General features: G+C 39.4%; 2 protein-coding genes across 2 annotated transcripts; one reads left to right on the top strand and one right to left on the bottom strand.

Moving 5' to 3' along the window:
- Window positions 1-2,009: 2,009 nt before the first annotated feature.
- On the top strand, window positions 2,010-4,276 carry egr2b (early growth response 2b). Its single transcript, XM_077739087.1, has 2 exons — window positions 2,010-2,346; window positions 2,634-4,276. The coding sequence occupies exons 1-2, from the start codon at window positions 2,187-2,189 to the stop codon at window positions 3,785-3,787; spliced, it is 1,314 nt and encodes a 437-aa protein (XP_077595213.1). The 5' UTR covers window positions 2,010-2,186; the 3' UTR covers window positions 3,788-4,276.
- An 8,320-nt stretch (window positions 4,277-12,596) lies between these two features.
- adoa (2-aminoethanethiol (cysteamine) dioxygenase a) lies at window positions 12,597-17,735 on the bottom strand. Its single transcript, XM_077739319.1, has 2 exons — window positions 16,856-17,735; window positions 12,597-15,330 (listed from the first exon to the last, which is right to left on the bottom strand). The coding sequence occupies exons 1-2, from the start codon at window positions 17,189-17,191 to the stop codon at window positions 14,872-14,874; spliced, it is 795 nt and encodes a 264-aa protein (XP_077595445.1). The 5' UTR covers window positions 17,192-17,735; the 3' UTR covers window positions 12,597-14,871.
- Between the last annotated feature and the right edge of the window lie 623 nt (window positions 17,736-18,358).

The following is an 18,358-nucleotide window of genomic DNA, read 5'->3' as shown; positions in this document are numbered from 1 at the left end:
TCCATTTATAAACCACACTGGATTATAAGGTGCCCTGTTTATTTTGGAGAAAATTTAAGACTTTTAAGTGCGCCTTATAGTCGTGAAAATACGGTATATGCTTCCTTGGCTTTTTAATGCCTCCTTTCAGCTCTGCTCTGGCAGCTCTATATTTTATCTTGTCCCTGATCTGAAAGTGGTGTCATGGCATTTGATGAGTCCCTGTGTATCCTTGGTCATCCAGAGTTTTTGGTTAGGAAAAACCTGTATCCATTTATTAACAGTGATGTTGTCCGTGCAGTTTTTGATGAAGGGAAGTACAGTGTCCGTGTAGTCCTGGAGGTTGTGGTGTTCGAAAAGTTCCCAGTTGGTGCGAGAAAAACAGTCCTGCAGCTGAGAAAGGGGGCCCTTTTCATTATCTTTATTTGTGGCTGTGTTAACCTCCGGAGTGGAGTGTATGCGGTGGTGAGGGATAGGCAGAGATGATCTGATCCAGCCAGGTGAGGGAAGGAAGTGGCTTTATAAGCATGTTTGATATTAGAATAAAAATCGTCAAGAGTTTGGTCTCCTCTAGTGTGACACTTCACGTACTGAATAAACTCCAGCAGAACAGTTTTTAAACACGCTTTGTTGAAGTCAACAGCGAAAATATAGACTCCCTCGGGGTGGTCAAGCTGCAGTTTGTATACAGCCGTTAGCAGGATGTTAAGTGCCGTGTTAATGTTAGCATCAGGGGGTATATAGATCGCCATTACTATGATGACCATTAGGTCTCTAGGTGAATAGAAGGGCCTCGGGGTTATCGTAAGTTCGATGGTAGTCTGTTGTGATGGCTATATTGCATCTCCTCCCGAGAGTAATTAAATTCTGGTGACTGTACAATAACAAACGTCACCAAACTTTAGTTCATCCTTAACTTCTTACTCCGACATATTGGGAATACCAAGCCAAAATGGATGCGGACTTGCGAAGGGGAAAATAATTAAGATGGCTGCTTTCACGTGACGTGTGCAGAGCATGCTCTGGCTCTGTGGCTCCAATAGCAATTACATTACAGCGACTTGTCGGTTTTAGCCAAATTATTTATTTTATAACAAGTATTCCTTAGTTTAGGATCCACACATTGTTTTAGTATACATATTTTCTTCAGCGAGAGAGAACCAACCCAAACGGAGCCCGAAGTAATAATTTACATTTTAGGCCCAACCCGACCTGAATTTTGGGTCAGGTCAGGCTCGGGCTCGGGCTCGATATCTCACCTCTACTCAGTACAGACTTAGCGCGGAGTCCGCGGATGAGACAGATGAGAAAAAAAGAAGCATCTGACTGCAATCCACCAAGAGAGGGGAGAGAGGAGAGAGAGAGAGAGAGAGAGAGAGAGAGAGAGAGAGAGAGAGAGAGAGAGAGAGAGAGAGAGAGAGAGAGAGAGAGAGAGAGAGAGAGAGAGAGAGAGAGAGAGAGAGAGAGAGAGAGAGAGAGAGAGAGAGAGAGAGAGAGAGAGAGAGAGGAGAGAGAGGAGAGAGAGAGAGAGAGAGAGAGAGAGAGAGAGAGAGAGAGAGAGAGAGAGAGAGAGAGAGAGAGAGAGAGAGAGAGAGAGAGAGAGAGAGAGAGAGAGAGAGAGGAGAGAGAGGAGAGCATCATAATCTAAACTCACTTAAATCTCGTAAGAGAGACGGACATCATACACCGTGTGCATCGTAATCTAAATTCACTTAAATCTGGTATGCTCGTATCTCGAAATTGTCAAGGCAAAAGACTGCTTGGAATTTTCGTATCCCGAATTTCTCGTATGTTGGGACACTCGTATGTCAACTACTGCATAAATTTAACAGAGGAAAACGTACATAAATAAATAGTGATAAATAAAAATTGGCTTTCACATGTCACGTTCCTACTTTCTATCGTCATGGTGCTCCCCTGCCAATGAGCACGTGGCTCCGCCCCCCGCCCACACCATATTTGGTTAATGACGTTCGACGACAATGAAAAGGGTTCCCTCATGTGCGGTCGAGTCCCACGGCCCGCTGCTCCCGAGAAATAAAAGCAGTTGTTAAAACTTCAAACGGCAGAGCGAACGAACTATGGAGCTCTCATCTGCTCTTCTTTCCTATTAACAGGCATGCAGCGCAATTACTTTAAACTCTTGTGTCTATCATTGGGTATGTGAAAGAGCGTAAAGTATTTGTGGGGGTTCCATTTTTTACGTGATGACGGCTAAAACGCTGGAGAAGGTGCCGATGTCCCTCGGGGGGTTCGACAATGTCTATTCCGTAGATGATATCCCCACCAGTTTGCCCACGTCGGTTGCTATTTTTCCCTGCAACTCGGACTTGGGGCCACATTACGATCAGATCAACGCGGCTGCAGGTGAGATTTTATTTGGAAAAATATACCGCGTAACACTAATCAATTTAAATGAGGTAAATTTGCCTGACTTTATAACTATTTAAATGAAGTACAAGTGTATTGCGTGAATAGTTTTACGCACCAGAACTTCAGCCGAAAACCTGTGTTAAAAATATGATCTGAAAGAGATTATACAATATGTCTAGCTCTACACTTAAAAAAGTGACATCGATGTCAACTATTTGTAATTAAAGTGTATCATCTGTAAATTTCACTAATGATCGATCTATTATATTTTTTTCCTGCAGATCCCTTAATGAGCGCAGAGATGAGCGCAGAGAGGCGCTCTCTCGACCTTTCTTACTCCGGGGGATTCTCCCAGCCTTCTTCCCATTTCAACCAGACCTTCACCTACATGGGGAAGTTTTCCATCGACTCCCAGTATCCCGCAAACTGGAACCCCGAAGGAGTCATTAACATAGTCTCCGGCATCTTCAACGTTGCACATCCTCCTCACCCCCCTCCTCAAACCACGTCATCTTCCTCCCCGGCACCTTCTGCTTCCCCCTGTCACTTTCCAAACCGAAATTTGAGTTGCACCATGGCCGCATCGCATCAGAACCAAATCGAGTCAGACCACCATCAGCTATACTCCCCTCCTCCGCCGTACTCATCTGCAGCCTGCGGGGAGGTTTACCAGGATCCGTCAGTGTTTCTTCCCACTTCCACCTGTCACATTGCCTCGTACCCGCCACCCTCGTACTCATCCCCTAAGCAGCACAGTGGCCAAGACGTGCCGGGACTTTTCCCAATGATCCCCGAGTACCCTGGCTTCTTCCAACCGGCTTGCCAGCGAGACCTGCACGCTCCAAGCATCCCAGATCGGAAACCGTTTGTCCCCTGTTCCCTTGATACATTCCGCGTCCCTCCTCCACCTTTGACTCCACTGAACACTATCCGAAATTACACGCTCGGAGGTCCGAGCTCTGAGGGAGGAGGCCCGACGCGACTTCCCTCTGCATACAGCACCCAACACCTACCTCTGAGGCCCATCCTGCGCCCCAGAAAATACCCCAACAGACCAAGCAAGACGCCAATCCACGAACGCCCGTATCCGTGCCCGGCGGAGGGCTGCGACCGTCGTTTCTCCCGTTCCGACGAGCTCACCAGACATATTCGCATCCACACGGGACATAAACCCTTCCAATGCAGGATATGCATGCGCAACTTCAGCCGCAGCGACCACCTTACGACTCACATACGCACGCACACGGGAGAAAAGCCGTTTGCTTGCGACTTCTGTGGACGCAAATTCGCCAGAAGTGACGAAAGGAAGAGACATACGAAAATTCACCTGAGACAAAAGGAGAGGAAGTCCTCCACTGTCTCTACTTCGTCTTCATCCGTTACCTCCGCGTTAGAGCGCACTGGAAGCATCTGCGCAAACAACGGGATGGGGTGAGTCCCAAGGTGGGACATATTTGCGCTCAACGCGTCGTTAAACCAAAGTATTTTTATTAAACCTATCATGCACAAATCATTATTATTTTTTCTTAAATGTTTGAAATAAATTCATATAGGACAGAGAACACAAATTTGCAGAAATGGAGTTCAACGGAACAGTATATTGCGGCCACAGAGCTCAGGCAATAATAAATACATATAAACAATTTTAAATAAAAAAAAGGAATGAAATAACCGAGGGTGATCATATAAAAAATAAAAATTCTGATTAATAAATATTTGTTATTTCAAGTAATACCCGTTTTAATGTATTTTTATTCAAATATTTTCAAATTCTAATATGTTTGGCCAGTGGATAGTTTGCTCCGAGAATTGTGTTATTATTATTAATATTATTTTATTATTATTGTTATTATTGTTATAATTGTTATTATTATTGTTATTATCATTATTATTATTATCATCATCACCATCATGACCATCATCATCATCGTCATCATCATCATCATCAACATTATCATTATTATTATTATTATTATTATTATTATTATTATTATTATTATTTTTACAATTTCTCTCTCTGACTACTGAATATCATTGTGCCGAACTACTGAATATAGAATAGCCATTATTGCATAGAGTTGAACACAAAAAGAAACTATAAAGAGAACAATGAATGAATAACAGCAATAATATTTTGAAAGTAAATGGTGTAAGTTATTCAAACTGTGAATAACACACATTTTCACATTTGTGCCTTGTTGTATAGTCTGATTCCACTTCAAATATACAATGTATATTTGTTCTTATGTAAAATTGGAAGATTCTATTTTTGTACTCAATTAATGTTGTGTCAGTGTTAAATAGACTAGCTTGTACATGTGTCACAACTAGCAAAATGATAGTATACTGTAAAAAATGCCTACATTTTTGCTGTGGGATTTATTGCGTGGGTGCTAAACACATGATGGCTCATATAAACTCATAGAAGATGTGATGAATCCCCCACCTCTCCTCTGAAAGTGGTAAGAATGGAAAGTCTTTTGCGTGCATGAGAGAAAGTCTAATAATGATGTTGGAAATAAGATGTGGTAAATCCCACGTTGTGCCACGTATGGTATTTGTGACTCGATATCCTCCCTCACCCACTTGTGACCTTTTATGCAAAGTGTTTGTTGTTTCATGGAGCCAAACTATTATCTCTGTGTAAAATGTTTAGATGAAACCTATTTTCTTTTAACTCCCGGAGTGAGTCTTTTTTCAGTTGTATTTTTTAATCATTGTTCAAGGAGAGGCAAACAAGTTGAGCCTAAATCTAGACACAAACAAAAATGGAAAGGCTAAAACAAAATTATGCAAAATCTAAAAATTAAAAGTGAATTAAGAAATCTGGTGAAATATATTGAAACAGGTAAATAAAAATAGGAAATAAAAGAAAAAGAGATTTATTGCAATTTAATACAACCCATTCTATGAAGATTTTTTTCATCTGTAAAAACCTACTATTTGATTCATGAGAGCAATTGTTACTGCAATTTTGGGTTTATATCATGTTTTCACATAGCTTAAAACACGGCTGATAGAAATGCAACAATTGATTTAACATGATTTCTTTCATTTGATTTGACATACAAGTGACAGTGAGTGCTAAGTAAACTTTAAGTGAAAGTGTAAATGAACTTAATATTGCAGTACTAAAATTAACTTGAGAAAATTGAGTGCAAATTGTTAGGGGAATTTTACCATGTGAATTACATCAGGTTTTTTTCAGTGATAGCGTACACTGTTTACTTGTACAAAAGTCACTCTTTTTAATCATCCCATTTTAATTTAAACCAGTATTACATCTTTTTAAATTACATGATGATAATTGGTGCCTTGAGAGATAAGAAGGAATAATACTGTGCATCAGAAATCCAAAAGGTCACTGGTAGCACACATTTTCACGTAGGAACCAATGAACAAGAATAAGGAAAAGATCGTTTGAATCTAATGTCAGAAATATGTGTCTAATGTACCGATCTAGTACCTCTGTTAAAATGTATTTTAAGAGAAGTAGTAGTATACAGGTATGGCGTTAGGAAGAACATTCTTAGTTCAATATGATTTTTGCAGTTTTTTGTTCATTGTAATGCCTGATACTGAAGGTGTTGTCATATTCAGAACAAACAGTATAGAAAACACAAAATGGATAAAAGCACTGTTTTAGGCTCTTAAAATTTTATGTATTGATGTAATTTTCATTTTCATTACAAAACCATGGAGCATGCTAGAAGATATGAACACCTAAATAAACTCTTGCAAGCTGCATTTGTTGTCACCATTGTATTTCTCCAAACGATTAAACAGCATTTCAGAGAGAAAAAATGACAGATTAGTTAGTAGATAATCCTAAAGGTGTAAACCTTTTATAATTTCAAAATTTCACTTGGTAAAGACATTGAGAGCATGTTCTCATACAACACCCATCAGGGAAGGGAGAAAAGCAGCCTACTTGTATTTTAGCTTCAACCAACTGCCAGTGAGTAAAAATCAGGTAGGTTTAAAGACGAAATGTAAAGGTTTCTACTTTGGTAACAACTCTCATTTCTGATGGAAGCAATTCTATATCACCAGTGAAGTGAAGAACCAGGATTTTGGGAGGGAAATAAAATGAAACAACATTTTAGCAAGTCAACACGGTAGAAAAGTATGAAAACGTAGTCTTCCTGGACTAATTGCAAGCATTTAACATTGGAAATGGGAAAGCCAGAGAGCAACTTAGTGCTGTGGTTGTGGCAATACGTACGTACATATGCTTGGGTGTCCAAATTATAGCTTGCACCCAGAAAATGTTGGCAATATCAAATCAATCAAATCAAAAGCCTTTATTGTCATCATACACAGCTTGGTGAAATTGGTACAAATATTTACGGCCCACACAAGGATCTTGAGTCCAACCTATATTATGTTGCACTTCTCAAAGTCAGCACTAAATGACTCCATTCACTTAGAGGCCCCTTATCACGTGTGTTTGGAGGGGGGGGGGGGGGTTACTGTACTGAATTCAACAGAGTAGATTTGGCTGACTTACTTTACCTTATTTCTGTAAAATTATTGAAAAAAGCACAAAATGTTTTAAAACCATTTTGATGATGGCCAGAAAATTATAGTCGCACACTCTGCACTCTTTCATTATACTTTGGCGGATAGCTTTGAGTTGTCTTTTCCCAGAAATTTAATCATGTTATTGAAAAACAGTTCATGCGTAGTGTCGGATACTGGAACACAAAAACTGCGGATATATCTATATTTTTCCCGTCCGACAGAGCGGCGAACTAGTGAATTAAACGCATAGAGGCAAGTGGGGCAAGCACTATGTAGCTTATTTTGTTGTTTTAATCTGAATATTCTGAACATAACTGAACATAACTGTTTTGACAAATGATTTTTGGGCAAAACTGCAGTGGAATGTATCGGTGTTAGATGTTTAGCATGTTTGCTAGCTGCCGTAGCATGGGTACCCAAAACAAGGCTTGGGGCGCGATTACCCACATTTCCTGAAGACATTACTTGGGGATGTTACAAACCATGGCTCTCTGCCAAAGCCACACACTCCCATGCCCAAACATGGCCTTACATTTTTTTTTAAATTGTAAGTGGACGAGTAATTTTGAAAATAAAAAAAATGAACTGAAAATGAAGTTTTGTGACCTTTTTTATAATCGACAACTAACCTTAAACTTTCTGTTTAAAAAATAATGTACTTTTTATTATAGGGCTGCCATGTATCAAGGACTTCTAACGCAGTGGGTTTTTTTTCCCGAGTGTGCTCGATTCTCCATTTTTTTCTGTTCTGGTTTACTTAGATAACTGAGATAACAGTGATTCTGCATATTAAACCTGTCTCAGTCAGCAGAATGTCCCCCCTTGTGGACTTCCTGTGTGTGGCTCAAGTCTTTTTTTTTTTACCTAGGTCTACAATGTATTCTGTGTCTGTGCTTGCTACTGTCTTGCTACTGTAAACAAGGGAATTTCCCGAATATGGGATGAAATAAAGATCGAATCGAATCAAATCGAATCTGCTGAAGAAAAGCAGGCCGAAACCATGAGGCTGCCACCACCATGCTTGACAGTGGGAATTAGAGCTAAAATCAGGTCTAAAAAAATCCAGCCCAACTCAACCTATCCCGCGGGTATTAAAGCCGAACCGTCCCGAGCCTGAACATTTAACTTGATTTGCTGGGCCGAGCCCAAAGTAAACATGAAATTTTCATATTTTATTTGTGAGGACTCGGAATGAGGTGTGGTGATTAATGATAATAAATTAAAGTCTGCTTTTTGTAAGAAAATGTAAGTAAAACAAGACTGTATGAACATTTACATCTTTTATATTAAATCAGTTGTAGTGAAGCCAATGCAAGTTTCTGTAGCAAGTTTTTCTACACCTCACTATTACCAGTGCGTTTTTGTCTTTTCAGTTCTTCTATCTTTAGTTTATCCTTAACGTCTTGCTTCCCCATATTGGGGATACCAGGTCAAGATGCAGACTTGCAGACGTGAAGATTATTAAGAAGGCGGCGTTCACGTGCTCAGAGCATGCTCTGGCTCTGCATCTCTTGTTTAATAGCAGTTAAATGGTAATTACATTACAAAACCCTGTTTTATCCAAAATATTTATTTTATGAAAAGTATTCCTTAATTTAGTATCCACACATCGTTTAGATTTTAGAAACATATAATTATTTCAAAAGTCAAGAAGAGATTTTTATAAACATTTTTTTAATTTTAAAAAAGAAATGTCAGCGAGAGAGAAGCCCTTTAATTTCTTGTTCGTCTGGGCAGAAAGACAACCTCCCTGAGCACACTGAGTACCAGTGTGAGCAACATCATCATTGCTTGCAATGGGCACACACCTGTATAACACCTGCCATAAGCAGGTGCATGTCTACTATTCATAAATGATTTAGTAATAATAAAATGTAATGATTAATATCTATGAATGGGCGGCCCGGCGGATGAGTGGTTTGCGCGTCGGCCTCACAGCTCTGGGGTCCTGGGTTCAAATCCAGGTCGGTCCACCTGTATTGAATTTGCATATTCTCCCGGCATGGGTTTTCTCCGAGTACTCAGTTTTCCTCCCACATCCCCAAAAGATGCATTCTAGGCTGATTTGACACTCTAAGATTGCCCCTAGGTATGGGTATGAGTGTGCATGGCTGTCTGTCTCCTTGTGCCCTGCGATCGGCTGGCCACCGATACAGGGTGTCCCCCGCCCCTGGTCAGCAGGGATAGGCTCCAACACCCCCCGCGAGTGATACAGTGGATAAAGCGGTTTAGAAAATATATCTAAGACTAAAACATCTTCATAAATGCCATTATAATATGCACAAATCCAACTTAAATGTTACCTTTTTTATCTATCCTCACTTCTCATTCTCGTTCAAATGGCTTTTCTGCTGAACATGTCACTTGAGATATTCGAGTCACCATTTATATGCGATATTTTTCCATGATTTTTCTTGGATTTATTTAATAAGGGATAACACATATTAATGAACATATTTATATTCTTGTTAATGAACATATATGTATACATAAGATGATAGCCGAGGGCTAATTTCCATTTATAGTCCATTGTGTAGGTTGAAGACAAAGAATCACACATACTAGACACACAAGCACGTACGGACACAACCACACACACAGTAGATTTAGAGTTCTGACCTGATTGCACCGCTTGTTTTTCTATTCGCAAAGTAAAAAGGAATGTATTAAGGAATATTAAAATGTAATTTAAAATGTAATTAAAAAAAGATAGAAGGACTTAAAACACGAAAAACATAAGAGTGAACAGAACTACTGCCACTGGCTGCTGCGTAAACAGCGCCATCATGAAAATAAAATAAAAAATACAAATTTAAAAAAAAAGTTTGGATTTTATTTTGTGTGCAACATATAATTGCTGCTGTGCGGAGAAGACGAGAGTAGTGCGTAATTGCGCACACGCGCAGCTCAGAGGGATCTTTGGTCCTGACCCCACCCAAATTTTGGGTCGGGCCGAGCTTTGGCTGGGGCTTAAGAGCTTTCCTCTAGTGCAGTGGTCTCAAACCGGTCCTCAAAGGGCCGCAGTGGGTGCAGGTTTTCATTCCAACTCAACAAGGATACCTTTTGCAAGTGCAATCAGTTAATTAGAGTCAGGTGCTACTTATTTTAAAGACACCTGATTGGTTAAAATGTCAGCACTGGATCGGTTGGAACAAAAACCAGGACCCACTGCGGCCCTATGTGGAACCGGTTTGAGACCACTGCTCTAGTGGGTTTGGTACGTTGAGAGTGATGAGCTCTACATCATTTTGCATTGTAGCCGAAAAGGTCAAATTTGGTTTCATCTGTCCGGAGCATCTTCGTCTAAATATTTGGTGTTTCTTCCAGGCTTCTTGTAGCAAACTTTAAACAAAATTTTTAATGGCTATCTTTGAGAAATGGCTTTCTTCTGAGTACTCTCCAATAAAGGGTAATTACCGTATTTACTCAAGCCACTTTTGTCGGACAAAAAAAATGACTGAATCGAGGGTACAGCTTATATGCGCATAAAAACCCGACTTGAGAAAAAACTGTAATTTGACGGCGCCGTGACACGATGACGTCACATCAAAATGGCGCCCATGCGTGCGCCGTGATGTCACGACACAAGCGAATGCTGATACGATCATTTATTCCAAGATAGAGAAGATATATAGGAAAAACACTAAACTAAATATATTTTGACGTCTATGAATGAAATTCCTGAAAAAAAAATATCTTGGATAAAACGCAAAACGTTCCCATCATTACTTGCTCGGAGCAGGCCTATCTTAGTGATGTCGAGGCAGAGCCATCTTAGCGAGGTTGGGGCATGGCCATCTTAGCGAGGTTGGGGCATGGCCATCTTAGGGAGGTCGGGACGCAGCGATCTTAGTGAGGTGGGGTACTGGCGTCTACATTTTTTTCGCCAGACGCGAGTAGCCTGGACTTTGAAATAAAACAAAATTCCACCTTAATTTTTTTTCTTTTTATTTCTTGTTCAAAAGTGACGACTATTGGAGTAATATGAACCATCGAAAGAATTTAGATATTTTTACAGAAGCAATATGGCTGCCACAACACCTTAAACTTCTGGTAAAAAAATGTAATTTCTGTAACTAGAAAGCATCAGGTTCTCATCAAGACAGACTTATTTCTTTCATCAAATTGAATAATTTTATATTTTGCATTTACAAAGACAGGCATATTAACTTCCTTATGATTTTGACCAAAAAAATGTGCTTTTGATTCTTTCAGTATCTCAGAAATACCACTTGTCATGATTTTCTTAAGATTTTCCCTTCAAAGCAACACATTTGTACTCCGTATTAAAACCATAGATATGGAGGTGCAAATTGGAAATCAGGGGTGCGGTCTATATGCGAGAAATGGTTAAATTCCAAAATTTCAAGGCAACTTTCAGGGTGCGGCTTATACACGCGGGCGGTTTTTATGTGAGTAAATATAGTACCCCTTAGGAGATTCAGGGTGCAGGAGAAGGGGCCGAATAATATTTGTCTTCAGTGGTATTATTTTTCAGTTTTTATCCATCAAATAAGTATAAAATATCCAATAGATTGCATTCCACTTTACAATTGTATCCCACATGGTGTTGATCCTTTCAAAAAAATAATAATTTTATATCTTTATATTTGAACCCTGAAATGTGAAGAAAGGATAAAAAGTTCAATATACTTTCACCAGGCACCGTAACAGGATCTTGCAGAAATGTTAAGGAACGTTAATTAAAATTCTGTTTTCAGTGATGTCGACACCGCCAGTGGACGAAAGCAGTAGTGTTTTTGCTAACGGAGGAATGCGTATGCCATGGGGACCTGTGAAAGAGTCGTCAAGTCTCTTGCAGTTGGACAGAACTACACTTGTTTCCAGTGAGTGAGGGAAGGATGAATAGAGATGAAGCAATGAATGTAAATGTGGCTAAACAAGATAATAAAAGTGAGACAATCGAAAAAGAGGAAGAGATGTATGCTGTAAAGCAGGCAGCGTGTTTGCAGTTTTTTTGTGTGATCAAACATTAACAATAAATATGTTGAATACTTTAGCCAAAGGCAATAAATGTTATTTACGAACCCATGTCACCAGAAAAAGTACAATTTAGCCATATTGATCTCTGAAAGATATTTTCCTAAATTTTGAAGACCAGTTTTCTCGAATGTGTGGTAAAAAAAAACACCAGTGGCACAAGTTCACTACGTGGATCCTCATATGGGTTGCTGGAGCCTACCCTGAAGGGATTTCTCCAACCTAGACGTTGGCACTAAGAATCATCTCGCCACCAGCCAGAATCGAGCCTGTTCTGTCCCAGCACTCTCCAAAATCAGGCGAGTTAACCTCTACACCAGGGGTTGCCAATTCCGGACCTCGAGAGCCCCTATCCAGTCTGTTTTCCATATTTCTCTCTTCTACCACATCTAAATCAAACGATCAAGGCATCAGCAAGCTGTCCAGAAGCTTGATAACGATCCAGATTACGGCATTTTCACTCCTATAAAACGCACCGTGTGATAGGGCGAGGTCTAATTTGCTGGTATAGCTTGTTTTTTGTCGAAACATTGGACGTCTCATCCGATAAGGCGCTAGCATGACAATAGGCCAGCATATGTTATGCTAGTCACTAGCGTACTTATGTTATGCTAGCCGGTAACGTATGTTATGCTATCTGCTAGCGTATGTTATCCTAGCTGCTAGCGTATGTTAGGCTTGGCACTAGTGTTTTTTTTTAAAGACAGGACAAGCAAAACTAAGTTTGATAATGCTTTATTGAGGTCAAAGGTACTCTCTAATATAGAGTTCGACATTTAACATGCTAGGCTCCACTGTCAGTTAGAGTTCTGTATTCCGGAAATTTTATTCCAGCTTTGGCGAAAGCTCGAACAGTGCTGACCGACACTTGAGCCCAGTCATTCACAATCCATTGTGACTCGTGAAATGCATCACTCCCAAGCCTTTGATTCTCCTCGCTGTTATTTCAGAGTCGACAATTCATTCCAAATTGTCACGTAACTCGTGTGACGCTGCCTGCTCAAACTACAATGTTGGCCATCTGTTAGCAATCTGTTAGCAAAGCTGTTAAATTGTGTTCGATCCACTTCTTCAATCCATTTTCCAAGTTCATGTTCACATCGGCATTGTGTTGTCATTCACACCAGGCATTTCCATTGTATAGGTATATGCTGTTTCTTTAAGTATTGACAGTATTTTTGAGGATTAAAAGCGCTGCAAGAACATGAAAGTCAAATGCCTTTCCACTCCCCTGGAATGTTTTAAATGGATTTACCGTAATGCTCGGAATGCGTGGGGAGGCAATTTTTAGGGTTAACGTCCGCTGGGTTGATCGCAATAATTAGCATGCCAGCAAGAAATAAAACCAGTCAGGATCATTCAAAAGTTGAGTTTTGTGCAGACAAAACACACCGACCGGTTGGGCGCATCGACCATTTCAGAGAAAATGTTAGACTTTTAAATGCGCCCTACAGGTGTGAAAATACGGTTTTGATTCAGGTCTGTTGGTGGAGGGAGATATGGCAAAAAGACCGGATAGGGCTCTCAAGGACCAGACTTGGCCACCCCTGCTCTACACCGTGGCTGTGTATGTCAAATAATTAATTAAATTTTCAAATTACTTTAAAAGATTGTTTCTTTTAACTTTAAAGGCTGCCTCCAGACAAATTGTCCTGTTTTTTGTTTGTTTTTTTTACCCTGAAATGTAAATTTTTTTAGGTGGATTTGTGTTCGTTAATTTAAAATGAGGATCAATTGGATTTTTTCACTCTCTATAGTGACCTGAAATAGGCTCGCGAGCTTTGGATCAAAGGGTAATATCAGATGAGATGTTTACACTGTTTTGAAGCCCAAGTTAAATACATAGTCTTGAGTAATTTTTGGTATACACATGCATAATGACTAGTGAATCATTGGACCCTAATGTTTGAACACTGCACTAATTTCCAAAGAATACCGTAAGGAAGTAAGCAAGAACCATTTTGCCAAGGAGATTATTTTTTCAGGGGGCTGGCTCCTCTATTAAATAGTTACACTTTTTAAAATGATATAATAACTGATGCCAGGAGCATATTGATAACCGGTTGAACTACAACGATCACGAAACACCATGTTGATGTATCACACCCTTAGTTTGGCTGGGATCGATATGGGCAACAATAGGTAGTACATTTCACTCTTGAAAAGAATTGAGACCACAATCCAATCTTGCGAGGTTTGGAAACATACGGAATAGGTAGAAGGCTAGTAGCTATTTTGCCAATATATGGAACTATCAAAGCAAAAATCCCATGTAGTAGATTGTCAAAAAAAGCCAACAACCTAGCTTGAGACTTCAACATTTTAAGATGCACTTTCTGGTTGATTACAGTTAATTCAAAGGGCAGTAAATAAAGAAATTGATGGTCTGTATTTGTTGCAACAATGCTAATCTGTAAAACTATTAGATAACTACGTATATGAAAACATCAGGAAATGTGCATAGCATTTTCAAAATGTGTCTTTCTGTGCCCACAGTTGACATCCATATATAAAAAAAATATGTTTAGATGGGAATAATAATGGATACAAAATTGTGGTTAGGGATTGCAAAAGTATTTTAAATCTTATTCTTCTGTGATTGGAACTCAAATAATATGGTCTGATGTGTTTGGCGGGATTACCGCCTAATTTTGTGCCAGGTATTTCAACTTGGAAATACAAGTCCTCTGTATTTAGATATATTTCAGAGTGCTGAGTAAATTGTAGTTCAAGATTATATTCATTCATACGGGGCAAAAAGATCAGAAACAGAAATATAATATATTAAATGCAAAGTGTTTTTGAAAATCACGGTTACATTCCATTGTTAAACAGTCTTATTTTGACTGCAAACAGTCAGTGGCCCTGTTTTAACATAGTTTGTTTGTAGCTTTAACAAAAGCACACAAGGCCCTGATGTTTGACTTCCATGTTCATGGAAGAAATATGATTTGCAAATGAGTTAACATCACAATATACATTGTAGTATTAGTTTCACATTGAAACTGCAGGACCTGGGTAAGGCTCTCCTCCACAAGAGAAGTCCTCTGGCTGAGGAATTTCTAAAAGCCACATGTATTTCTCTTTCCCACTCTCCTCTTCCTGCAACTCCTGGTTGTCCATCACAGCTATACCGGGGTCTGACACAGTTTTCAGAACTTTATAATAATGACAGTCCCTTCCATCATCTGGATCATATGGTGGTGCAAGGATATCAAGGAAAGCAGCAGGCCCGTCTACAGCATCAATTTGGTGCAGATTATCCCGTAGCGGTGTAAGGAGGCACGGTCCACTGTTCTCCGAGTACTCAGTAACTGACCGGAGCATGGAACATCGCACAGAAGCATGTTGGAATGGATCCAGTGGAGTTTCAAAGTGAGGAAGGGCAGCAGTGACAGTCCGACCACTTTCTAGCTTGTCGAAGCAACTGACATTCACCTTGCCATAGAGAACCTGAAGAAAGAGAAGATAATTTTAAAACCAAACCAGGCCAAGCATTTTTGTCACTGCTTATTAATGGACCTACCGTATTCACTCGCGTATAAGCCGGACAAAAAATAATGATTCAATCTAGGGTACGGTTTATATGCGCATAAAAACTCGACATGCACGAAAGTGTAAGTTGACGTCGATGACGTCACTACAAATGACACTGTGACGTCATGACGCAAGACAACGCGGCCGATGCGGTCATTTATCTCAAAATAAAGAAAAGACAAATGGATAAAACGCTAAACAAAATGTATTTTGATGCCTATGAATATAATTCAAGGAAAGAATAAATCATATCTTGCAGAAAACGTGTTAGGGTTGCTTGTTTTTATGCTTTGTTTCCCTCCTGTTGTCCTTTATGTTAAGGTTAAAATTTTGGTTTGAGCACCACATCCCTCGTCCTCACCTGCTTCCCTGCAATTGGGTCCTAATTTCTTGTCACCTCGCCCCAACGTCTCGCCAAAGACGTAACAGGACGTGAAAAAAACTCATGTCCCCGTCACTGCTCACACCTGTTAGTCCACCTTTAAAAGCCCACCACCATTCCATGTATATTATCCTGAATCAGAAGCACCTGTTTGAGGTCGTTAGCTGTATAAAGACACATGTCCACTCGATACAATCACTGAGCCTCAAACTTGTAACATGGCCAAGATCAAAGAGCTTTCCACCAAACCAGAGAAAAATTGGATACTACCACAAGGCTGGAAAAGGCTATGGAGAAATTGCCAAGCAGCTTGCTGGAAAAAAACTCCACTGTTGGAGCAATCATTACAAAATGTAAGAAGCTAGAAATTACAGTCAATCTGAATCAAAGTGAGGCTCCATGCAAGATACCCTTCTGGGGTCGCGATGACCCTAAGAAAGGTGAGGAATCAGCCAGAATCAGCCCAGAACTGCACGAGAGGACTTGGTCAATGACTTGAAATATACTAAGACATCATAGTTTGAAATCATGCATGGTACAAAAGGTTCTCCTGCTTAAACCAGCACAAGTCAAGGGGGGCATTTTTGAAATTTTGAGGAACAACCTCTTTCCCTCAATCATCGCATTGAAGATGGGTCATGGTAGGCTGATTGCCACCTGGGTATGAGTGTGAGCGTGAATGGTTGTTTGTCTCCTCGGACCCTGTGATTGGCTGGTCACCAATTCAGGGTGTCCCCTGCCACTGGCCAGAAGTTAGTTGGAATAGGCTAAAGCCCTCCAGCACACCCCTACCCCCCGACCCTAGTGAGGACAAAGCGGTTCCGGGAATGAGATGAGGAAAATTGGCTTGTAGAATGCAATCAAATGTGATGAAAAATGATAACATTTTTTTAACATTGTGAAACACTCTCCACATAAAATGTACACATGAACATTATTTTACCGAGCAATGGAAAAGTTAAATCTCAGCGTACATTAGTATGCCAGTGGTATTTTTGGATATCCACTGGTAGGGGATTATACCAAAACATAAAATTGGCAAATTGAAGCATTTCAGACCTTCAGCATCCCGTTCATATCCGGATGGTCGTGGAGAGGTATGGAGGCTCCGGTTCTGAGCAGGAATATCCCCATGCTGAACACATCTGTCTCACAGATGTGCATGTAGGTGACAGGGGGAGTTTCATGATCCGATGTCCGGGAGGTCGGTTTGTTTTTCCGGGGCGCGATCTTAAGATCATTAGTTCGGAGCGCGGAAACTAAAGAGATTAGTTTGGCCTGTTTCTCTGCAAATAGTTTACTGTCTCCGCTTTCCAAGCATTTCAAACCTTTAAAAGTCATAAAAGCTTGCTTTGCTATTTTCTGGATGAGAGGATTCTTGTTATTTCGCGACATTCTTGTCGATGAGAAAAATAAAGGCTTCCCCTTTCGTCGCGAAGGAAACGTTCTTAAATGCCTAGCAAAAGACTTAATGTCAAGAAATGTTGCCCAGCGTCTGTGGGTCAACCTTATCTAAACACAAAAAATCGATGTTTGGTGGTAAAATGTGGCATTTGTTGAGATAACGCCCAATTTTATCGCCATACAGTGTCCTTCGTTTGATCATTTTCTAAGATGCTACAGTTGCCTGGCTGCCTGCTCTAGCGGTGCCTGCGCAACACAATGTAGCATTGTGGGAACATGAGTTTTATTTTAATTACTGCTTTCGTGAAATCACACTCCGATATTTAATGAAATTGAACAAAATGACTGAATTGTCGTTCAAGCAAATCATGTTATACTTTACTCTCAAAATCCAGCTACATTTTGCTTAAAGACGACAGAAACAGACAATTATATCACCAAAGAGACTACATTCCCCATGAATGACAACGACGAACAATAAATAAAAAGAGGAAATCCTCACAGGCCATTGAACTCAACGCATCACTTCTTTCCTTCACCTCAGACGAAATGCTCTTTAAATTCTATAGAGGTAGATGTGTTTATTATTCCATCAAAAAATATATTTTTTAAATATCCCACACGCCAATAAAAAGAAAACCAAAAAAAATGCTTCCAACAAAACATTTTAAAAAATCACTTTAATCAAAATTGGAATCAAAATTGTATTAATCGAAGTGACAAAAACAATATACGGAAGCTTATTGCGTTCACCTTAATTTTTTTTTAAATTAAAAAAAATAACCCTGGCCGTTTTGCAAATAAATTTATTTTTGGGGATTTTTTTTGTTGTTGTTGAAAAAAATAATTTAAAAAACAAACCCAAAAAAAATAATTAATTTGAAAAACAAAGAAGAAAAGAAAATTTAAAAAAAACAATTCCGAAAATATTTTTGGGTGGAAAAACGGAGTTTGGAAAATTACTTAATTTAATAAATAACGACAAAAAGGAATTTATTTGGAAAACGACAAGGAAATAAATTAAAAATCAACCCCAGAATATTAATTAATTTAAAAAATGACAAAGAAAAAAAATATTCAAAAAACAACTCCATTAAATAATTTGAAATATTGAGGTTTAAAAAATAATTAATTCAAAATCCAAACCCCGAAAATAAA

The sequence above is a fragment of the Stigmatopora nigra genome, chromosome 18 (genome assembly GCF_051989575.1).
Source record: "Stigmatopora nigra isolate UIUO_SnigA chromosome 18, RoL_Snig_1.1, whole genome shotgun sequence".
In the NCBI taxonomy this organism is placed as follows: domain Eukaryota; kingdom Metazoa; phylum Chordata; class Actinopteri; order Syngnathiformes; family Syngnathidae; genus Stigmatopora; species Stigmatopora nigra.
Note: the sequence above shows the minus strand (reverse complement) of the source record. Positions and strands in the feature narration are given on the sequence as shown.